We start from the raw sequence: 24,533 nt of genomic DNA, 5'->3' as shown, positions 1-24,533 counted from the left end.
AAAACATTAATTATATTCCTTATGTTATCAAACTAAACACACATTACAACATAGTTTCACAACACCAGCAACAAAGCAGTGTTGCCGTCTTAAACCTAAGGGAGTACAGGTACAGAGTAAGTTCACGCATAATGGAAGTGTTACAAGTATAGTTGAGTGGTTACCTACGTGTGTGTTGGTATGCACACTCGATTTGGTGGTTGGGTTTAATGTTAGCATTTTTAAACGTTTTGAATGTAAAGTGTACTGATATAAGATGGTACTGTATCTCATGTTGTTGCTATGTAATGTTATTATTTCTGATATTGTGTAAAGTGATGTGAGCTCAGACAGACTTGAATAATAATAGAATAAGAGCAGCGGGTAAAGATGTGAGAAAGACATTAAATAAAAAAGAGGAAAGAGGAAGGTAAAGATAAAGTAAAGAAAGAAAAGAAGTAATTAGAATATGGAAGAAAATGAAGGATAAAAACGAAGAATAAGAGGAGGAGGTGATACTATTATAGAATAACACAGCTGTTGTGACTATACTGTACAGTACAAGGAAACTCTCACAATCTATACTGTAAACTCTTGAGTGTGATTAAGTTATTGAACAATGTGTGGCAGTGTGTGTGAAGGAGGTGGAGGAACAGTGTGTGTAGGAGGTAGAGGAACAGTGTGTGTAGGAGGTGGAGGAACAGTGTGTGTAGGAGGTAGAGGAACAGTGTGTGTAGGAGGTGGAGGAACAGTGTGTGTAGGAGGTAGGAGGAACAGTGTGTGTAGGAGGTAGGAGGAACAGTGTGTGTAGGAGGTAGAGTAACAGGTGTGTGTGGGAGGAGAGTAACAGTGTGTGGGAGGAGGAACAGTGTGTGTGGGGAGGTGGAGAACAGTGTGTAGGAGGTAGGAACAGTGTGTGTAGGAGGTGGAGGAACAGTGTGTGTGGGAGGTGAGGAACAGTGTGTGTAGGAGGGGAGTGTGTGTAGGAGGTGGAGGAACAGTGTGTGTGTGGAGGTGGGGAGGAACAGTGTGTGTAGGAGGTGGAGGAACAGTGTGTGTGGGGAGGTAGAGGAACAGTGTGTGTGGAGGTGGGGAGGAACAGTGTGTGTGGGAGGTAGGAACAGTGTGTGTAGGAGGTGAGAGGAACAGTGTGTGTGGGAGGTGTGGGAGGTGGAGGAACAGTGTGTGTGTGGAGGCCAGAGGGAACAGTGTGTGTGGGAGGTGGGAGACAGTGTGCAGGAACAGTGTGTGGCATGGGAGGAGAGTGTGTGTGTGGAGGGTGGAGGAACAGTGTGTGTAGGAGGTGAGAGGAACAGTGTGGTAGAGGTGTGTGGGGGTGGAGGAACCAGTGTGTGTGTGGAGGTAGAGGAACAGTGTGTGTGGGAGTGGGGCAGTGTGTGGGGGAAGTGTGTGTAGGAGGTAGAGTGTGTGTGGTGTGTGTGGGGTGGGAACAGTGTGTGTGTAGGAGGTGGAGGAACAGTGTGTAGGGAGTGGGAGAGACAGTGTGTGTAGGAGGTAGAGTAACAGTGTGTGTAGGAGGTGGAGGAACAGTGTGTGTAGGAGGAGGTGGGTAACAGTGTGTGTGGAGGTGAGGAACAGTGTGTGTGGGAGGTGGAGGAACAGTGTGTGAAGGCAGGAGGAGAGGAACAGTGTGTGTGTGGGGTGGAGGAACAGTGTGTGTGGGAGGTGGGGAACAGTGTGTGGGAGGTAGAGGAACAGTGTGTGTGAGGGCAGTGGAACAGTGTGTGTAGGAGGAACAGTGTGTGTGGGAGGTGGAGAGACAGTGTGTGTGGGAGTGGTAAGTAACAGTGTGTGTAGGAGGTGAGGAACAGTGTGTGTAGGAGGTGAGAGTAACAGTGTGTGTGGGAGGTAGAGGAACAGTGTGTGTGTAGGTGGATGTAGAGAGTAACAGTGTGTAGGAGGGAGGAACAGTGTGTGTGTAGGGAACAGTGTGTGTAGGAGGTAGGGAACAGTGTGTGTAGGGAATTGGAGGAACAGTGTGTGTGTGGAGGTGGAGAGGAACATGTGTGTGTAGGGGTAGAGGAACAGTGTGTGTGGGGGTAGGAGTAACAGTGTGTGTGTGTGTGTGTAGGAGGTAGGTAACAGTGTGTGTGTGTAGGAGGTAGGTAACAGTGTGTGTGGAGGAACAGTGTGTGTGGGAGGTAGGAGTGTGTAAGAGGAACAGTGTGTGTGTAGAGGAACAGGAGGTGAGAGTAACAGTGTGTGTGGGAGGTGGAGGAACAGTGTGTGTAGGAGGTAGAGGAACAGTGTGTGTAGGAGGTAGAGGAACAGTGTGTGTGTAGGAGGTGGAGGAACAGTGTGTGTAGGAGGTGGAGGAACAGTGTGTGTAGGAGGTAGAGGAACAGTGTGTGTAGGAGGTAGAGGAACAGTGTGTGTAGGAGGTAGAGGAACAGTGTGTGTAGGAGGTAGAGTAACAGTGTGTGTAGGAGGTAGGAGGAACAGTGCAAGTTGTGATGTCGAGGTACAAGATAAAGAGTTGCAGATGCTCCAAGAGAGTGTTGTAGTTATCCTTCACGGTTGTAGGTGTTAAAGTAAACATTCTAGCTACATATACTTAATAACTAAATAATATTATCTACACAACAGTCCGAGTCGTTTATAAAACTAAGTTACAGGTGATGCATATAAATGTTCACCATTCTACTAACACTACAGACATACATATCATAGGTGAAAAAAAAATCATTATCTATACAGAACTTCCAATGGACTATCAACCTAGACCTAAGGCAAAGCTAAGATTCAGGGACCCTTCAAGTTAATCTAGAGGTTCCAGGTATAGGTGATGGTGATCCTAACCAAATAGAAGGGTACTGTATAGAGGTCCTAGCCAGAGAGAACTGTTCTAGGGGGTTAGTACTTGGCCTTAACAAGATAGTATGCTCTTGAGTTCTGCTTTAGGCATTATGAAGATGTAGCGATAGTTCTTGAGGTTCTAGAATGATATAGTAGTCTTGTGATAGTTTCTGAAGAGGTCCTAACAAAGATAAATGTCTTGGCAGTTCCTAGCGGTTAGTTCTACAAGTTTCTACCAAGACACGATGACCGAACACAAACACGACAGTACATTGACAGTTCTGTTTGGTAGTTCTGAACCTTCTAATAAGGTACAGTGGTTCTACAGCCGCTAACACAATACTGATGGTTCTGATTACAAGTTCTGGAGATTTTAACAAGAAAGAAACGTCCTAAGACAACTCAAATAATACTGGTAGTTCTTCGTGGTGAATATCAATACAAGAGCCTTCATCCTTTATCACTAAAGCAACGCCAGCACAAGAAAACAGCAGTGCCTGGCGTTTCGTTTTTCCAGTCCGCAGCCATACTCTTGAAGAATCATGCACCAGGCGATCTTCTTCCACCTTTCTGCCCGTGGTGGCGCTCTTTTTCTTGGCGGGATTTTCAAAAGAATTAATGGGTGACTTTATTTCCTCGTAACTGGATAGAACCGTAATGAAGACCACTTAACTTCTCATCCGTTTGTAGGAGAGACTAAGAGAGTCAGTCAGCAGAATCAGTTCAAGTCAGTCAGTCAGTCAGTCAGTCAATCAATCAGTCAGTTAGTTAAAGGAAACAAGATTCATTTAGAATTTTAGATGCATCAATTTAATTCAGAGACGTCAGTTTAAGTCAATCATTTAATGTAGAGGCGTCAGCTTTCTCACTCAGTTTGAGGCATTACTTTTAGTCCACTATACTTGGAGGCCTCAGTTGAAGTCAGGACGTCAGCTTAAGTCAGGAAATCAAGACAGTTTAAAATCAGTCACTTGGAGGCTTCAATTAAAGTCAGGTAGTTAATTCGAGACATCAGCTTAATTCGGTCAGCTAGAAATGTCAGCTTAAATGAATTAATTACAGGCGTCAGCTTAAGTCAGTCAGCCAGAGGTAAGAGTTAAGTCAGTGAGAATAGCAGCTGGGGAGGAGAGTTAATAGCAGCTGTAGAGGAGAGATAATAGCAGCTGGGGTGGAGAGTTAATAGCAGCTAGGAGGAGAGTTAATTGCAGCTAGGAGGAGAGTTAATAGCAGCTGGGGGGGAGAGATAATAGCACCAGCTGGGGTGGAGAGATAATAGCAGCTGGGGAGGAGAGTTAATAGCAGCTGTAGAGGAGAGATAATAGCAGCTGGGGTGGAGAGTTAATAGCAGCTAGGAGGAGAGTTAATTGCAGCTAGGAGGAGAGTTAATAGCAGCTGGGGGGGAGAGATAATAGCACCCGTTAACGATCGAGATATTCCTGACTCTTCTGGTAGTCTCTCTTCAGCTTGATGAGACAAAAAGCTGCGAAGAAGCTGAATATCTGCGGAAAGAGAGATTAAGATGAGAGATAAAGAGACATAAGGGAATGGGAAATATAAGCGGCTGGGAGATGAGAGGAGAAAGAAACAGAAAGAGAGACAGACAAGGAGATAGAAAGACAGACAGCCAGACTTACAGAGAGAGAGAGAGAGAGAGAGAGAGAGAGAGAGAGACAGTGGAAAAGATAGATTTACGAAGACAGAAAGAAAAAAGGAACATGAATAAATATATAAGAAACAGATGTAGAGAATCATAAGTAGTGATAATGAACAAGTAAACAAGTAAATAATATAAATAATTAAGTAATATGAGTAAATAGATAAGTAAATCGGTAACACAAGCTATTAATTAAGTAACGTAAGGGTATTAAGCAACATAGGTAAGTAGCACAGGTAACATAAGGTATTAATTAACATAGGTAAGTAGCACAGGTAACGTAAGGTATTAATTAACATAGGTAAGTAGCACAGGTAACGTAAGGTATTAATTAACATAGGTAAGTAGCACAGGTAACATAAGGTATTAATTAACATAGGTAAGTAGCACAGGTAACGTAAGGTATTAATTAACATAGGTACGTAGCACAGGTAACGTAAGGTATTAATTAACATAGGTAAGCAGCACAGGTAACGTAAGGTATTAATTAACATAGGTAAGTAGCACAGGTAACATAAGGTATTAATTAACATAGGTAAGTAGCACAGGTAACATAAGTAGCTCAGTAACGTACCTGGAAGAAGGCGAGAAAGAAGGCAAGGCCAGCGATCCAGCCAGCCTTACCTTCTAGATAGCTGGTGAACTTCCTGACGCAACCCACCGACCCTGTCCCGCTCAAGTACCTGAGGGAGACACGTGTTACTGAGGGGTGGAGGAGAGAGAGGGAAGAGGATGAGAGAGAGGGGAGAGAAGGGGGGAGAGGGGGGAGAAGGGAAAGAGGTAACAGGCTGGAAAGAGAGGATAAGGGAATAAGGGTTATAGATAAGACATTGACACAGTAATGTTAGTGATACAATTTAAGGACTGACTGACTGACTGACTGACTGACTGACTGACTGACTGACTGACTGAATGACTGACTGACTGACTGACTGACTGACTGAATGACTGACTGACTGACTGAATGACTGACTGACTAACTAATTCAGCAGATGAAAAACTATAATCCCAAATAAATTAACAGTGTTAATCAAAAAATATTAGTGATTAATTTACTAGGAAATAAAATTCAGTGATTTACTCTACCGGGTCATCAATTGAAAGTGTTTTTTTTACAATATTTCGAAATAAAAATTCTTAGGTTTAACTTCACGAGACTAAAGTTAGATATATGACTCACCAGACGTTGCCGGTGACTTGGTCGAAGCAGGTCTCTGGGACTACTTTGTGCCATCTAGTATAATCCATGACGCCTTCCACCCCACAGCACCCGACCTGTACACACACACAACATGGTGGTTAAAATATTGACCTCCAATCTTAATGGTTTTCTACTTCTAGTGACTCTATTCTTTATGGCCCTCCCACCCCCCCTAATCCTAGTAAGGCCCCGATCATTTATGGGCCCCAATCTAAATGGTACTTAATCCTATGGACTCTAATGCTAATGGGTCCCAATTCTAAAAGGAGAGCAATTTTGAAAGGCCTGAATCTTATTATTTGGATTGGCTTAGGTTCAAATGGGAGGCTTAAGACTGAGGCCCATTTGAACCAATCAACGACCACACGAGTCACCAGAAAGCAGATGTCATCCATGTTTATAAATATGAGAAGAAGAACTCACCCCCTCCCCTCCGCCCAGGCTCCAACCCGGAATTAACAGCGAGACAGTTAAAGACGGCTCAGCTCAAATTCTCGAATATGTGATATAGCACTTGTGTTGGCCCTGAAGAGGGTAACTAAAATAAGAATTGGCCCTCGAAAGGTTTTGAGTTTGACACCACTGGCATAGACCCTGTCGTAGTGGTTGTAGTAGTGTCTAAGGAAGGTAGGAAGGTCATTCCAGGTCAGGTCATGCTAGAGGTTAATTACTACATCTCCAACAACCAATGGGGTAGGGGATGAGGTCATGGTGACGTCGAGGGATGCCTGGGGTCAAGGAGAAGCAAGAGAAGGTAGGAAGGAGGTGAGACAAGAGAAGGAAGAGGGTGAAATAGAATAGAGGAACATAATAAGAGTAATCAGTCAACTAACAATCATATCTATAAACTATTAAATAAAGATTAACTGAAATAACTAAGTGCGTTTTCATTGACTTAAGGTAAAGAGTAAGTTCGTTTTTATTGACTTAAGGTGAAGAGTGTCTTTACCTGGCCAGGTAATATGACAGAGACAAAACGAAGGTGTTTAAGGGATTCACTTATAGTCCCGAAGAAGAAATTCTGTCGGATGAGAGAGAGAGAGAGAGAGAGAGAGACATTGAATCAGAGAAAGGGAGAGAGGGAGAAAGATACGCAGAAAGAGAGAGATGCAGAGAGAGAGATACAAAGGCAACACGACAAGTGAAATGAGAGAAATCGACACAAGTGGATAAATGACGATACGAACTGAAAGAGAAAAAGAAAAACAAAAGCAGAGAGAATGTCGAAGAGACAGTGAGAAAGAGACAGATAACCACAGCGACAGGATGACAGAGGACCCCCTGGCGAGTGATCAGTAAGGTGACCGAGACTCGACAGGTTAAGTGCAGGGTCAGTCAACCAAGGTCATACATCTCCTTCCCACACCCACGCCCACGCCCACGCCCCACGGCTAAGTAATGACAGTTTGTTTGTTTAGCAGCGGACATGAGGGAAGGTAGATAATGGACGATGAAGGTGAGAGAGAGAGAGAAGACGATAACTGGCGAATGTGAAGAAATAATGAACGACAAACATGACGGAGGGAGAGAGGGAAAGAGGGAAAGCAGATAATGAACGACGGACATAAGGAAGGTAGGTGATGATAAGGGAGGAACTGACTGGGCTATATACACAAGGTCTCTCAAGAGGAGGGACAGGACGCACTCCCACAATGAGGACGAGGTATTTTTCATATTGAGGATGGACACGGCCTTTGTCGAGGGCTGAGCAACTGGAGGGAAGAGAGAAATGGAGACGCACCCTGGAAGAAAAGCCAAGTTTGTGGGATCATTGTTGGAGAAAGTTTTGAGGTGCGGGGATTCCCAGAGAGGACTTTGGGTTACTGGGAGTTCAGGTATTTCGGTGTGGGACGGGACTGCAGTTGTTGTGAGGCGGTGTTGAAGGGGAGAAGTGGTTGGAAATTCTCTGACTTACAATGAATAATTTGTGATTATAATTGTGTTGACGTTAGTGTCGACTGTCCATTACAGGTGCCGTTACAGGGAAGACGAGGATAAAGGCTTTCTTTAGTTTGGATTACTTGTGGTTGACTGAGTTGTGGGTTTTGATGTAGGAAGAACCAACTTAGAAATACTGCTGAAGGAAAGAATTTGGTCGTTATTTTTTTTATTTTTTTTATTTGAATATTTGAAAGTTGAAAAAGAGTTTATTGATCGAACTGTGATTTGATGTGTTATAAATGTTGTTAGACTAGAACTTACTGTTCAATTTGTCTTGATTTAAGTTAACGATATAACAGAGGTTATTGAAGGAGAAACGTGATTGAAAGTTGCGCTTGAACTTTGAATTGCCAAATGCAACGAGGTAATTAAGTCATCGTAATCATGAGGTTAAGTCATCGTAGTCATCGTAGTGAGGGTTAAGTCATCAGATTCAAGAGGTAAAGTTAACGTAGGCAAGAGATTAATGGCATCTGTTCCTCGACTATCAAACCATAACGGAAGGACAAATAACGAGGATTCTGAAAGATTTTACGTTCAGTCTCTAACTCCTTGTATGCGGGGGTGTGTCTGTCTTCTTACTACATATTAAACATCACCTGAATATTTGACACCCCTCACTCGCCCCACTAACATAAGGAAAGGTCGGGTAAGTCTCCCAAAAGTACGTGTAAAATAGCGCATCAAAACGTTTATAGGTCGGTGAAGAAACTACTATTCTCAGCCTCCATCATGCCATTCACCAACACCAAATTAATGTAAACGTCACATTTATGAGAGAATTAAAGAAAGAGAAAAAGATTATATGAGTGTTTTTTCCCTAATTTAACAGCGTGTGGTAGTGTAGGAGGCGCGTGGTAGTGTGGGAGTGATTGTGTGGGCGCAGGAGTACCCAATTCCATCACCGTCAGAGTGTTATTATACGAACACGACGTCACTTAGCACACTCCTCATAATCAATACCTATTCCTGTTTACGAGTCCCAATTATCTACGGTCCTTATGGTTAAATATTCCTAGTAAATAAATATGTAATTAAATACAGAACTAGTTGACTTACGCTAAGAAAACAACTAAAAAACTAAAAAAAACTGTTCGTCCAAAATTAAACCAAGACGCTATCTGAAATTAAAGTGTTAACTTATTTATTTAGTTTATATCATGTCAAGTATATTGTTTACGTGTTTAGTTCTCCCTCTTACAATCCTTTCGTTTATTCCTTCTTGTCTATCCTCCATTTTACTACTTTATCTTGTTCTCTCTCATTTTATTTCTCCTTTACCTCTTTTTCTCATCTTCACTTCTTCCCTTGTCCTTTTATTCATTTTCTCCTTCTTCCCATTCGCCTTACTTCTTTCTTCTATCCGTCCTTCTTTTCTTTTCCATCCTTCCTTCATCCCCTCCAACTTTCTTTCCCGCCTTCATTTTTCCTTTCTTTCTTCTCCCTTCCTCTATTAACTGCCATTTTTTCCTCCCGTTCTCCATCTCTCCTTTCTTTCTTCCTCCTTACTTCTCTTTCTCTCTTCTTCCCTTTCTCCTTCCCCTCTACTTTCTTTCCCTCTTTCCTCGCTTCCCCCTTACCTTTCACCTTCCTCTTTTCTTCTTTTCTTCTCCTTCCTTCTCTTCTCCTCATCCTCCTTCCCTATTCTACTTTATTTCCCGTCTTCCCTTTTCCTCCTTCCTTCTCTCATTTCCCTTGGATCAATATGACCTCCACCCCTAGCCGGGTAAGGTAGACAGTAACCCCCTCCCCCTCCCCTCCTCCTCGCTCCCCCTTCCGTCTCCCTCCCCTATTATCCTCACTATTCCTCCTCCTCAAAGGTCATTGGCGGCCGCCTCCAATTATCATTAGGTCGCCTTGTTTCTCAAGTGTCGGTCCGGGTCTTACCCAGTTGTGGCTAGTTAATGAGGTCATTCTACCGTGTGTGTGTGTGTGTGTGATATTTTTAATGTTTTTTTATGGTGTTATGTACAGTATGATATTATTATAAATTTTAGGTTGGGTTTTGATGATTACAGGTAAGAGAAGTTACCTCAAATTTATTTATATCTCATTAGAGATAATGAACTGCTCCGCCTGAGGGAATTATAAATTTGGCTGAGGACGTAGTTACTGCAGGACATCTTGACCTACACTGAGTTATTGTTCACTGTATTGTAGTGTAATGATCTTTGGAGTCTGCCCAGCGTGTGTGTGTGGGTGTGTGTGTACGGGGCTCAGGTGGTGTATGTGTGTGTGCGTGTGTTTCTTGATGATATAGTCATTAGTGTAAATTATCACATACAGTCCAGCTTTTAACAATTGTGATGACTTTCAACGCACTCCGACACTCAGCACACACAAGGCCAGGTTCCCCAGGATCTATACGAAACTGACTGGCTCACTTGAGATGGCGGCACAAAAAGACATCAAAATTCCACTGAAAATCTACTCGGTACTGTACGCTGTTTCCTCTGCGAGACTGTCAATTGGAACCTAGATGATACGAGGAATTATTGATGGTTTTTTGTACATTTGTAATCATTTGGGGCAAATTTTTTTTAGATAAATATAGTCATTTATAAAAACTTGTTCAAGGCCACACAAACAGCATTCACCATTATATCCGTTTACAGATTCAAGAGCTGGACGGGGGCTAAAAAAACAACTTATCAACGTATTGGAATCTGAAAGAATCCACACTACATCTTTTTATTCAGTGGAATTTAGATCCCTATCAAAGAGATGAGAAAAATCTAGTACACTACGCGACCATGTTCAGTAGAATCCAACACCCTACGAATACTGAGTCAATGAGAAACACGTAAACCCTGAAGAACACCGCCTGTGCTCTGTTATCCTGCGACTAAGCGTAACACACAGGTGTGGAAAATGACAGATCATAATCCCGTGAAAGAGTAATAATTTAAAACTAACTTACTGCCCTCGATTGAGACAATTTGACCTCACATAAACCTGTTACACCTGAAGAATGGCGTTAACGTATGACCCGGGATATGTTACTTTGTGGTGTAGACATTAGAGGGTGATGGCGGCACACGACGACACCGCGCCCTCTATGACTAAATGACCAGCTCTTATGGCGGGAGTTATGGAGGTGTCGTGTTGGGACCGTGAAGCAAGTACAGGCTGGCGGAGACCTTCACTTAACCTGGGTTGTTAACATCATCGTCACAAGACTGTTAACTAACTGGTGTTCACTTACCTGTATTAACATCACCAACTAACAATTCTTAACCGTTTCGTGTTAATCCGGCGCGTGGTCCTCAAGAATAATTCTATCAACAAAATAAGCATTGTATATGTCATGTAGATCACGCCTCTCATTCATTTGCGTATCAGCCAATCAGGTTGTTGGCTAACTGTTGTCCAACCTTCAACAGAGGACCTGTTTAATTTTTCACAGGTGCTAAACTTTACTGTTGTGTTGTGTGAATGAGAGAGAGAAAGGGAAGGGAGAGAGATAAAGAGAGAAAGATTTCAGATTTCAGATTTTCCCCGCGATTGGCTAGTTTATTGGGCACCCTCTTGCATTTTGTGCAAAGCAAAGCGCAAAAGAGTTTACAGCGCCCATCAGAGAAGCATGCGGAGTTCATGCTCGCCTACATTAGTGACGCAAGTGCCTGAAGGGTCATGGGTTTTGTCGTCAAGTTACATATAGTGGCAGGAGGAGGAGTGTGTGGGAGGAGAATTCCCGATACAATTCATCTGTTTATGGAAAAGCGTGACAGGTCCCTAATACTGTCAAGTGCCAGGCTTGTCTCCTGGAGGGAAGTTTGGTCAGGAGGAGGAGGGTGTTAGTAACGTCTGGGGACCTGACTCTGGTGATGCTAGGTTGTCTTGAGCCGCCGGGTGGACTTGGTAACGTACGTGGTGGACCCAGAGTAGGCCAGTCTTCACCCCACTGCTTGTTGCTCCACTTGGCTTGAACTTAAGAAGTAATTTCTCTCCTCGGTTTTTCAATTGATGAATTGTCTTTGATATTAGTGTTTTATGCTTGTTGGTGATGGGTGTCTGAGTCAATTTCACTGCCAGAATTAGGGTAGTTGGCGCGCTTACCGGAACTGGAACAGATGTAATCAATGTGATCCCATGAGGCCTGTTTAGTACCTCGTTTCTCCGTGTTTGTCTCCTCAGCATCTTTCGTAGTCTTAGTAGTGTTATCTTCGTTCTCATTCACTTCTGTATGGAAGGTCGCCATCAGATCTAGAGTGTCTTTTGGTATATCCATGGTGTTTTATTTTGTACAATCAAAGCGTCAGAGGTCACGTGACTGTTGTGGCAACACCGGCCATTACGCCAGAATGACGTCAGCTAACTACGGATTTTCCCCAGTTACTTTAATTTACTTTCTTACTTTCATCATCTTCGCCACTGATCAGCTAGCCGCTTGGTTTGCTAAACACTGTTGGCAAGTACTGGGCATGTACTGGCTCCTGGATGTATCTGAACCTGCTCCAGCGTTGGTCAAGTCTGATCTTGAAAGAGCTCACACTCGCTGCCGTCACAACACTCTCTGGCAGATTGTTCCAAGAGTTCACAACTCTCACTCCGAAAAGTTTGCCCCTTGTGGGGCGGGTCGCCGCTAGCTCCAGCCATGGACACTCGGCTGAGTAAGGCCCTCTGAGAGACTTATACACTTCAATTAGGTCACCCCTTGCCCGTCTGTAGTATAAGCTAGGCAGATACAGGTGTTCTCATCTCTTTGGGTAGCTGAGGTGCAGTAGTGCAGGCAACATTCTGGTGCCTCTCCGTTGGATATTCTCAATCAACTGACAGTGTTTAGCATATCTCAAGGAGCAGACGGGGAAGCACCTCACTCCTGAAGGTCTTTACGAGGGATGGACATGCCTCACCCCCGGCCAGGAGTGGTGAGTCTCGTGCCAGTCCATGAGTCCTTATACCTCTCTACCTCAGCCACTGACTCCCTTTGTGCACAAATACCTCAAAATAATGCTGAGAACCAGGACTTAACTCACCCGTTTTCTTCAGATGTTCTGGTAAAGGAACGGCAATTTGCACCCTTTCCTACACTGACTTGCTCTGGCCCGTCCCGTCCTGCCTCACCCTGCCCTGCCTCGCACCGCCCTGCCCCACCCCATCCTGCCTCGTCCCATTCGGTCACGCCCTGCCTCGCCCCGCCCTCCCCTCCTCCACCCCGCTTCGCCCTCCTCCACCCCGCTTCGCCCTCCTCCACCTCACCCTCATCCGCCCCGCCCCGTCCTACTTCGCTCTGCCCGGTACTCACATATTGCTGGATAATATTCATGATCCTCCTGGCACCCTCGTCTTGGTCGAACACGTCGATGAAGTGATAGAAGCGATTGTGCAACCAGTCCTCGATGAGCGAGTGTTGGATCCCGTTGGCCAGCATATACGTACCTCCAACGATCTCCAATACGAAGCAGATCACCAAGCTCCCGCAGAACTGTGGGTCAGTAAGAAGGATCACTAAAAGGCTAATATATGTGTGCCTATACCCTATGTAAGCAAATGACTAGGTGAGAAGAGATTTAATATTTGACAACCCTTCATATTACTATTTCCTCACTAAGTCTCTCTCTCTCTCTCTCTCTCTCTCTCTCTCAACCAGACGTTCTGACATATACAGTCAGCGTTATTGACAAGTCCCATTTTAGTCCATTAGTAAGTAAATTAATGGTCATTAGGGAGGAGAGACACAGCGGGCCATCACAGTGTGGGACACAATCATTCACTGCTGAGAGGAAAACATCCTTTTTGTATTTTTTTATCGTTTTCCAGATATTCCTGCAAGATATAATAATAACAATAATAATAATAATAATAATAATAATAATAATAATAATAATAATAACAATATTCGAGAGACATAAGTAGCATTGTTAATTTTGTGAATAAGTTTTATCCAAACTCTCTCTCTCTCTCTTTCCACTCACCACGACAAGCATCCTGCCTTTCCTCTGAAATGCTCCGCAGATACCGAAGAAGGACTGGAGCATGACGAGCACGCCGGCAGCCATCAGGATGTACACCCCGACCCAGAAGCGCTCCATCCCCAGGTCTATTACCCAGTTCTTGAAGGTGATGTCCAGGGTGAGCCAGAACCCCAGCGCCAGCATCGTCGCCCCTAAGATCTGTAGAGGTTTACAGGGTTTAAAGGTGCTGGACAGACTGTACTAACAAGTGATCCCTAACGCCATAATCTATCGTTCTCTAAATTTTAAAACATTCAGTCGTAACTCACGTGTACTCCAAAGTAGTATGTAGACTTATAGAAAGTTTTGCTCTGACTCCGAGAGCAATAAACAAAATCTGACCGCACACTATTCTTAGACATTGTATAAAATATCCAATGAATCAGACGTGAGAACTTTCGGAGTCAGTAAACCATAAAGAAACTTTTTCCTGTGTTATGGATCAGCTTCATAACATCTATAAGAGTTTGTAACGCTTGAGAATTTGTAATGCTGCTTGAGTTGTGAGGTGTGACTTTAGCACCTGTCCTGAGTCTGAAGCATCCAAGTTTATGTCCTGGTAGGCTCGAGTACCTGTCCTATGACTCAAGTGGAATACCCCCCCCTTCCCCTCTGTACGGGATTATAATTATAAAGACTTACACCTTGGCGAATAAAGACACCTGTCTCTGTTCCCGAGGTACCACGTGGACATGACGCTGCAATGGGACTTAGCTAAGGTGGTTTGGCTGCACCTGGTCGAGCACATCTTCCCCCAAGAACTCAACCTCCATGTCATCAACGACTTCCCAACCAAGATAGAAGTTCATGAAGAAGACACCTTGATGATGGAAGTGATCTACGCCGAAGTTCAACACCCTGAACAAGGTGAGCTGGCCGAACTGATCGTTGACTAGCTGTACGTTGATAAGAAGCTGACCAGTCAAGCGGCCCTGGTCGGCTACTCAAAGACACTACCGCAAGAAGTAGAACTGGGATGGGAGACTATCCCAGTTAAGACCTACTTTGCCAGACCCAAACGAGCCAAGCAGTACCAGGCCCGGGAGGCTTTCACCAAGCGCAGGACCACAGGGCACCAACACACCACGTGTAAGAAACATAAGAAATGTACAGCTTGTGGCGGCCCTCATTCCTCCTCCGATCGGGAGTGTCCCATGTGGAGGGAGTAGAGCTGGGCAGCTAACATGCGAACCCAGAAACAACTTAGCTACAAGAAGGCTCTCCTTGTAGTTATGGAAGAAGAAAAGAGAAAACGAAAAAAAAAACGGTGAAACAAGAACAAGAACAACAAGATCAAGAAGAAATGTGGAAAGTAACCAAAAAGAAGATAAACAAGAGAAACCGGTCTTATTGACAAGTCTCCGGCCGTAATAACCATAGCAGTTGACGGTCAGGAAATCCAATAAATCAATCAATTACTGCAGCTCAGACGCTCTTAGCATGGAACTACTATTGGCAAGGTAAGGTAATTCTTTTCTGTTATTGTGTTAGGTAGGAATCTTTTTGTTCTGTGCAGTTTTTCTGTTATTGTAATTGGGTGGGGAAAATGTCCTGAGCGGATATGGAAAAGAGGGAAATAGGGTGAAAAAGGTTAAGAAAAACGGTCGGAAACTGTCGATGGAGTCCTCAACTTTCTTGGCTAATTTCTTTCGCCCTGAATACCAATGCCGTTGCCTCTGGGTGATGAGGGACCCTTTCACATTAGCAAATTATAAGAGATAGAACTCCCTTTAATTGGAAGAGTCTTAACAACATTAATAGAAAAATAAAATACTAAGACAAGGAACAAAGTCATCATTTATACGTGTTTTATTTACAGCTAAAATTCCCTGGATGCTTGGAAGTACCTGCCATCAGTTTGTCAGTCATAAAGTGTGACTGTTTATATTTGGTCAGTTTAACATTAAAATTTATAAATATATATATATATATATATATATATATATATATATATATATATATATATATATATATATATATATATATATATATATATATATATATATATATATATATATATATATATATATATATTACTAAGAAATCTGGGTGAATCGATGTTATAATTCTAACCTAGTTGACCATCACGTCACTGCCATTTATTTCCAAAAGTTTCGGTATAATTTTGTTCTGAACTATAAGTAGCCATTGATGACTACTACAAACTTGACAACAAAAATAATAACGCTGTATTTTACGAGGCTTTACAGTATAATAAGAAAACCAACTGGGATTGACCAAGTAGCTGTAAACTATGATAATAAGAAGGAGCAAGTCCCTTTGATATGACAAATCAGACTAACAAATGGCGGTGAGGTCAGAGCAAATAATTTCGTAATCTGTTGATAATGGAATGATGAACGAGTGTGTGGGTGGTGGTGTGTGGTAGGTAGCGTGTGTGTGTGTGGTGGTGGTGGTGGTAAGGTGGCGTGTGTGTGTGGGTGGTGGTGGTGGTAAGGTATGTGTGTATGGGTGGTGGTGGTGGTATGGTGGTGGTGGTAGGTGGCTTGTGTGTGGAAGGTGGTGTGTGTGTGTGTGGGTGGTGGTGGTGTGTGTGTGTGTGGGTGGTGGTGGTGGGTGGTGTGTGTGTGGGTGGTGGTGGTGGTGGGGTGGTGTGTGTGTGTGGATGGTGGTGGTGGTGGGCAGTGTGTGTGGGTGGTGGTGGTGGGTGGTGTGTGTGTGTGGGTGGTGGTGGTGGTGGGTGGTGTGTGTGTGTGTGGGTGGTGGTGGTAAGGTGGCGCGTGTGTGTGGGTGGTGGTGGTGGGGTGTGTGTGTGTGGGTGGTGGTGGTGGTGGTGGTGTGTGTGTGTGGGTGGTGGTGGTGGTAGCGGTGTGTGTGGTGGGTGGTGGGTGTGGGGTGTGGTGGTGTGTGTGTGGGTGGTGGTGGTGGTAAGGCAGTGTGGTGGTGGTGGTAAGGTGTGTGTGTGTGTGGGTGGTGGTGGTGGTAAGGTAGTGTGTGTGTGGGTGGTGGTGGTGGTAAGGTAGTGTGTGTGTGTGGGTGACTAGGTACAGGAACGGAAGTACCGCTGCCAAACACAGAGTTTAGTGAAAATCTTATTATTTCTCGTCAGTAGGACAGTGACTCTTTCATTATTCACTAAAGCAAAACCTTTCATCAACGACAAAGAAAAAAACTCTTAATAACCTTTATATTAGTTTCACAAATGACTTAAACCCAAACACACTTCACAATACCTGCATCGAGACACACCCAACAATTATATACAATAGAAAGCAAAATTCCAAAACTGTACTGTATTTTTTCCCCAAACACCTCGCGTAGAACTCACATCAGTATCACAAAATAAAACTTATACTTGATTCGCTCATCATTGATTGGCAACGAGTAAATAAAGGATTATTTTGTTTTCTTCATTATTCAGTGGTAACGAAGATCCGACTACATCCTGCTATAGGCTCAACACCCCGTCTCTCTCTCGGGCTCTGTTGATCTCTCTCTTTGTTGTTCATATCCCTTTCATACCAAGGCCTTAACTTGTTACAACTTTTCTATAGCCTAAAGGGAGTTGTGTGTATGTGTGTTGATATACGAAGCTTTCTATAGTGTCAGCCTAAAGTTAATCCACCTTCACAACTCGCTCATAACTTTGCCCCCCTCAAAAAAATAAATCCTGGTATGTCTTTATTTTCTTCTTATAACCACAAATTTCTTGTTTCGACGGCCAATTCCTAAAGGTGTGAAGGAGCTTATCTTATACAGGACATGAGATTTACCCATTTACTGTTTATACATTAACAGTTACATTTTCGCGACGAAAAAAGATGTTTAAAAAAAGATATAATGAATTTGATGACTTGTTTCACCACAGTTTGCTTCATAGAGTATCATTTCTAGAACTAGATTTTCACAAACCTCTTGAGTAAAATCCTAATATTGTATGACTTTGCGTTACTTCGTGTAGTGGTGTGTGTGTGTGTGTGTGTGTGTGTGTGTGTGTGTGTGTATAAATATTTTTAATTTTTGAAAAATAATTTACATTTGCTGAAATACATGTGAATGTTGCAATGCCATTATTCTGCTTGATCAAGGAGAATACGTTATATCATTAATTGTTTTATGATACAAGTGTCACAGGGAGCGCCAGGCAACACATTTTATTTCTTTGTGATATACTTCTCGATATCGTCATTTTCATTGGCTCTCACTGTTTATGACATATTATGACGTATCATTGCTGCTAATGGCTGACTTGAATCAGTAATAGCGTCAAAAATTTTTCACTCGACCTCTGTTAATCAGTGTGTCGCACCACTAAAATTACCTGTTAGTGTTGGGTAAAGCACAGTCAGTTTTAACGGGGACCTCTGTATACCCGGGAGTATCAACAGTTATATAATTTTAAGCAGTAGATAGAGCTTTCACCTTCCGTCCCAAGGATCACTGGTTTTCGCTTAAGGCACCCAGAATGCACCAAGCTGTGAATAGTTACGAAATCTAATGTCGGTCTAGTGCAGTGAATCAACAGTGCCTTCATCCACACTGTCCCTAACAACCTGTGCAGGAAAATAAGAAAACCATCCAATACTCACACACATTATACTGTAGTGTTATTGATAGCTTAGTGTCGCAGTTTACTCACACTTCACATTTAGTTAGTACTTCATAATACATGCCTGAGCTTTAACCTAACTATGGTGACTGACTTTCTGTTACTTCCACCTTTTTAATTAACCAGATCATCTACTTGAGTTGAACAGGACTCAGTGTGTAGTCTGGCATATCACTGGCTGGTTATCTTTTTTTTAATCGCAGACCAGTTATCACTAGCCAGAGCTCCGGTTGTCAAGGACCAAACTGTAATATATTTATCTCTAAATCTTCCGGAGTATTCTGACGCATTTCAAGTTGTCCGAAGACTACCCTCTCCGACAACATCTTCAGGGGGCATTATGGGCTATAAGCATCACTGTAGAACCATCTAATTCTAACCCTTGCGTTTTATATTTCCAAAGGCTAAATTCCTTGTGCGATAATTATACTCTTAATTTGACGCTTGGGTGACACACTATTCAATGAAAACGTAATGAGGGAAACTTCGCTAGATTTTCTGATTATTCGTAGCGACATTATCTACACTTGTTCTTTGATTAGCTTAATCTCTGAGTCACTCCTTTCACGTGGACTTTATCTGAAGCTGGTTACGTGTGTCCGTGAGAGCTATGTAACTGTACTGTAGATAGGTTCGGACGGGCTGGAGTGTTGACCCCGCGATAAGGGGAGTGTTTTCAAGGTAATGACGAAACACAACCTGTAATAATTTCCTTGTTAGTCACACATGTCTTGCAGTATCATAAGTGTAAATTTTTGTTTTGTTTCCTCTATCTCATTTTTAATAGCAGAAGAATATATACTGTATATTTAAGCCGAGGCAGAGTTTAGTATTGTTACGAACTCTTTCACCGCTTACCAAGGGCCAGGTCGGAAATACAGAAGCAGTAGATATATCACAAGTGTCGTCGAATTACCACTGGCTGTCCCGCCAGTGTCCGGTAATTTCCCGATGATCAGTATCAGTGTACAGACAAACAACAGGCAGGTCACAGAAACACACTTGTAAACTGCAGGCTTTAATAATCACTAAGTCTTCACAAACTGTTCAAAGGGTATGTCTTTACCACTGGACTTTTCACTTCGAATACTGTATATACAGTCAGCACACTACCAGTGTACAATTCCTAAGTCTTTTCACTTTATATCGCTCACAACAATTCCACAATACCTGAACAACAACTTGCCTTTGCTGTCACTTGGCTTGTAATTCACCGAATGAAATACTAATTTTGCTAAATGACTAAAGTTTTCAGCCATTTAGTGAAATGGCTTATTACACAGATTGTCTGTAACACATACACAACTGCAGCAAACACGCTGTAGTAGTGTTACTCTATGGTCAAACTGAAAACCTTTTCAAAAGGGCTCGTAGTTTGAGATATGAAGAGAATTACTTAGTTAGGCGATTGTTCAGAATCATAGTCGGGCAAAGTAGCTTTTTCCTGAAAATAATTTGATAAACTGATACAATTTATAAGCGTTTAAACAAAAAATGTAAGTGTCTGGGGAAGTTTAAACCTGTCTGCGTGAAGCTAAATATATTGTAAGCTTTACAATATATTTGGCTTCACGCAGAGCCCGTAGTGCCATTACAATGTAAAGGCACTACAGGCTCTCACTTGCTTTTGGGTATTCACAGGTGCCCATATACTTCATGTTTGGCGACTATGTTCGTCCATTATTACAAATATTTTCCGGATGTCTTTACCAATTTTTCTTGGTTATGTATCTCTTTGAGGACAACAGCAATTAAATGATGCAGTGTATGACTCCTCAATATGAGTTAATCTGGGGCTTATTAAGAAACTGGCGGATATAAGACTAGAGTAATGTGTTTACCCTGGTTGTTGCTGTGACCACTGGTGGCAGGGGGTTGTGTCTTTATGCTCTCACGATCAAACCTCACCTCTTATTTGACTAGCGGCAAATTCTAGATAAAGAGGAGTGATGGTATAACATTACCATTAAATAAGACCAAATATTTTAGGATTATGTGACATTTTCATAGTAGATATAATGGGAATAGACAAAAAAGAAGAAGACAAAATGGAAACCCAAATGGGAGTAGAGGAAATAAGTATAAACCGATCGTTGCATCTAGTATCTTCAGCTGTTTATCTTATCAGTCTAACTTAAGACAGATAAAGAAATCTATAGCTCAATTCTCCAGAGAGATGTAGTGTATAAATACAAGGTGGTACATTGAGTCATATGTACCGATAATTATTCTTGTGGTGGACACAGCCTACAATGGTGGACACAGCCTGCAATGGTGGACACACCGTTGACTATACTTGGCGTAGGCCCGTAATTCTTTCACCTGAGTCATAGTGATATCATCGTTTGATACCGTCTGTAGGTCACCAAAATTTATTTGAATATCTTGCAAGTTGAAAAAATACCTACTGTATGTTGGCCTCCTACCTGGTGTGTCAGGTACTTTACTATGACTAGCCTGACCACAACACATTACTTCACGCAGTATAACTTTAGCATTAATACTGCTAGCATAGTAATCGACACAGACCCAGTACTGATACATACTAGTCGGCGTCAAGAACCTTCGACACAGACTATAAAGCCATCCATTTCGCCTACGCTGTGATAGTTGTGTTCTCCCTATTAAGAATAACTGACGTTATTTAATTTTCAGATGCTAGAAAATCATTACGTATGTTATAATTACGATTCTTTTAGAATAAAATAAACTTATTCAAGAAAGAAGCCAATAGAATCCACCTGGAACTGATATACGCAATAAACTAATACTTTAACTTACAAACCCAGCAGACTCGCTAACAACATCTGCTTTTAGACTCCCGTTATCCCTAAAATAACCACCAGGATCTAAAATTAAACAAAGATATTGCTGTTAAACAACGCCAAGGACAACATGCCAAACTGCAATGCTAAATCTCTCTTGAGAACTCCATCACCGCTCACCACTCACACGACTACGCGTCTACAATTTTATTAGAGTAAATCGCGTGTGGTAAACGCGTCAGAGAGCTCGCCGTATTTTCACGGCAATTTTCACTGTGTAATTTTTGCCTCGCATGCTGTGCTATTCTTGACGTCCTCACGCCCTGCCTGTGTTAAAACGTGGCATTTTGTTAATTTATCACGTGGGTTCTGTCGTCACGTAGGACAGTCGCGCCCTTCTTAAAGCAGAATAACTGAAGTCGGTATATACTGTGTCATGGACAAGGTGTACCAGAATCATGGTATAATGGAGTTAAGATGTAACGGAGTCCAAATGTAACATACTTGAGATATAGTGGTGGTGGTTTAGGAGTGATCTACTCGTACAACTAATGGTCAAGGTGTGCAGAACGGACTTACTCCTTAAAATTTTTCGACGGATTCCTTCATGGTATAATAAATTTTAGTACATTGAGTGAAAGTCCTGTGTCAGACAATGTAAAAATTAAATGTGAGACCTTACGAAAAATAATTCTAAAAGGGGTATGTGATTCTTATTCTCAATCGGGTCGTTCCCAGACAATGTGACTAAAATATTTCAGATAGCACAGGAAATGAGCCAACCAAACCTAACTTAACGAGGTTAGGTAAGTCAGTCCTTTGGTTCGTTTCGTGTACCTGTATTTTCACCTGTAATTTCCTCTATAACTTTACCTGTATGATCATTTATGCCCTTTCTATACGAAAACTTGTACTTGTCCTTATTCCCGTTCTTGTGCGTGTATTTGCGACTATCCCAGAACCTGCAGTGTTTTATAGTGAACGACTGCTGACTGTGGACATACTCACAGCAAAGAAGACGTTGAAGGCGATGATGATTGTGGTGAGAAAGTGGACGGCTCCAGGGTTGGCCCCCACCGTGTCGTAGCTGTAGGTACCCCTCGCCGCCATCACCCTACTGCTCTTCTCTGTCATAATTCTGGTCGTGCAAGAAGATTACCTTGTGGTGGTCTGGTAAAAAAGAAACATATTTACAGTGAAAATCCATGTAGCTACATTCATCAACTACAACTTACATTCATAACCCCAGAAACTCAACGATACTTATTCTGTTTAATCGTCTTATGGGATTGCAAAAAAGTTGTTTATATTGAAAATGTTAAGTACAACGACACTCAGCCTATTTCTTGTGAGTGTTTCTACGACTTGTGATTGTTTTACCTTAATAGTTTGTGCTCTGGTTGTCTCAGAGGGGAAATTATATGGACAACGGAAGAAATGACAAAAAAGCAATATTTAAACTTATTACGACGCACTGAAAGGACTAAAGAGGCATTATTTTCCTCGTGAGCCTCGTCCGAATTTTCAATATTCGTCCATTAATTTTTCCCACAAGTAAAGTTTAGTAGAACACGTTAAGCTACGCCACAGTCTGAGTGCAGTTTTGACTTTATTTTTGCGACAGAATATTTGCTTAAGTTTAAGTCAGCCAATTTGGGAGAATATTGTACATATGTTATCTGTAATGTGTCACTGTGCACTACAAAAAATAGGGAGGATTTTGTCTTCCTCTGAACTTTAACCTAGGGGGGGGGGGCTGTCCTCCGGGGGTTGTGTCCGGTCCTCATGAGTCACATAGTCACCAGTAACTACAAAAAGACAAATCTCTCCTGCTCTATTTTTATTGTGGTCCAGGGAACTGGCTGTCAGTTCTGGTGTTACGTGACCTGCCAACCCATCACACACCCTCAGATGACCAAAACATTATTCTCCCGTCGTACAGTTCTCCCCTCAGGTCACTCTTCCTCCTATTCCTCGTTTTCAATCATTTGTATTAGTTTTCCTTGAAGATATTTTGCCATTTTATAATTTTTCTGCGGATTAGAAACTTCAAAATTTCACTGCATTCAACTTATTTATATGTATTGTGTGATGTTCAAATTCATTCCATTTTACGTGGCACCGTGGATTATTCTTGTAAAATAGTAGTGATGACCAAAGATGGGCGCAATAGGAGAGCAGATCACCAGTAGATCTCGCCTGGCGAAAGCCATACTGGTGATACGACAAAAGAGAAAGGTGTTTAAGGTGACGGAGTAAGTGGTAGTTCAAGATAGTTTCGAAAATCTTTGAGAGGGATGAAGGTAGATAGTTAAAGGGATTAGAATGATCACCCTTCTTGGGGATGGGCTGAACCGAGGAATGCTTCCAAGAAGGAGAATTTCGACTCAGAACCACACATCTTGGAATATGATTTTCACTTACACAATAAATAAATAGCTGGTTATGATATTAGTATTGACTCACCTCACCAAAACCACAAGATGAAGGTAAAGAAATGTTGTATTATATCAACAACCCCGGGAATAGTGTAGGGCACTGTCGGCTATCACACACACACGCGCACGCAATGGCGGGAAAATAGCGACTGGGGAGTAGGCTGGTGAACCTTGGGGTGGAGGGATGTTGTTATCTCTTGGGGGAAAGGGGTGGGGAGGGAGGAGGAAACTCAGTCTGGTGGTGGGAGAAGGGGTGTCAACTTACTAGGTGATAGGGAAGGGAAGGTATCAGCTTGTGTGTGGGGGAAGGGAAGCTGTCAGCTTGTGTGGTGGGGGGAGGAAAGGTGTCAGCTTGTAAGGGTGGGGGAAGGAAAGGTGTCAGCTTGGGTTGGGGAAGGAAAGGTGTCAGCTTGTATGGGTGGGCGAAGGGAAGCTGTCAGCTTGTGTGTGGTGGGCGAAGGGAAGCTGTCAGCTTGTGTGGGGTGGGGGGAGGAAAGGTGTCAGCTTGTGTGGGGTGGGCGAAGGGAAAGTGTCAGCTTGTGTGGGGTCGGTGAAGGGAAAGTGTCAGCTTATGTGAGGAGAGTGAAGGGAAGGTGTCAGCTGGAGGTGGGTTAGGAAGGATATGGAGGTAATCATTATCTTGATAACATGTGATAACGTTCTCTGTGCCCTATCGCCAGGATCTGTTGTGAATATTACACCAGAGGGGACTTTATGGTCCGTTTATAGGGGGACCACATTCCTTAAGACATTTCAAACTTTTAGACTTACAAACAGAAGCTATGAAGGCCTTTTAAGACATTGTACTGATAAAAGTGAACGTAGGCCACTTCCTGTTGGGTAAGTTACTCTCTCGTCTTTCGTCATATCACTTACTAATCGGAAATCACGACTAGATGACGATTAGTATCTTAATGCCATTATCATCAAAAACTTGTCCACCTATACTCACATTATACAACTGTAGAGATAAGTACTGTATATGATAGCAATGTATATGTGCATTATCTATATACATACTGAAACAATATAAACGTGTGAGGTAGTAAATGGTACATAATAATACATATTGTTATATGCATGGCAGAATTAATAGAGGAAATGTGTAAATCACTGTCCATTAGAATATGAAGATATATTCCCATTAAGCGTGTGATAGTGTTTGTTGAGGCTGATGCACGTCGTGTTCAACGGGGAGGGATCACAGCTTA

At 42.6% G+C, this 24,533-nt stretch overlaps 1 protein-coding gene across 4 annotated transcripts; it reads right to left on the bottom strand.

Annotated features, from left to right (window-relative positions):
• Window positions 1-2,363: 2,363 nt before the first annotated feature.
• Window positions 2,364-23,501, bottom strand: LOC121873658 (tetraspanin-2A-like). Of its 4 annotated transcripts, none has more exons than XM_042377307.1 (8): window positions 23,351-23,501; window positions 21,893-22,054; window positions 13,511-13,708; window positions 12,841-13,020; window positions 5,631-5,725; window positions 5,025-5,133; window positions 4,195-4,295; window positions 2,364-4,127 (listed from the first exon to the last, which is right to left on the bottom strand). In XM_042377307.1, exons 2-7 carry the CDS (start codon window positions 22,016-22,018, stop codon window positions 4,215-4,217), a joined length of 789 nt encoding a protein of 262 aa, XP_042233241.1. In that variant the 5' UTR covers window positions 22,019-22,054; window positions 23,351-23,501; the 3' UTR covers window positions 2,364-4,127; window positions 4,195-4,214. The 4 variants fall into 4 exon arrangements, with proteins under 4 accessions (XP_042233241.1, XP_042233240.1, XP_042233242.1 ...); XM_042377306.1 differs by having other exon boundaries at window positions 2,364-4,134; window positions 4,202-4,295; XM_042377308.1 differs by having other exon boundaries at window positions 2,364-4,121; window positions 4,212-4,295.
• Window positions 23,502-24,533: the final 1,032 nt, after the last annotated feature.

The sequence above is a fragment of the Homarus americanus genome, unplaced genomic scaffold, assembly GCF_018991925.1.
Source record: "Homarus americanus isolate GMGI-L3 unplaced genomic scaffold, GMGI_Hamer_2.0 scaffold43895, whole genome shotgun sequence".
Lineage (NCBI taxonomy): Eukaryota > Metazoa > Arthropoda > Malacostraca > Decapoda > Nephropidae > Homarus > Homarus americanus.
This window is presented reverse-complemented; position numbering and strand designations above follow the sequence as displayed.

Excerpts from the sequence above, each read along its gene's own strand:
- LOC121873658 (XM_042377305.1), bottom strand. The coding sequence starts at position 22,018 with ATGACAGAGAAGAGCAGTAGGGTGATGGCGGCGAGGGGTACCTACAGC. Across the intron at positions 13,021-13,510 it reads AAGGCAGGATGCTTGTCGTG|TTCTGCGGGAGCTTGGTGAT; the intron begins GTGAGTGGAAAG and ends ACTGACCCACAG. Across the intron at positions 4,296-5,024 it reads TCTTTCTCGCCTTCTTCCAG|ATATTCAGCTTCTTCGCAGC; the intron begins GTACGTTACTGA and ends CTCTTTCCGCAG.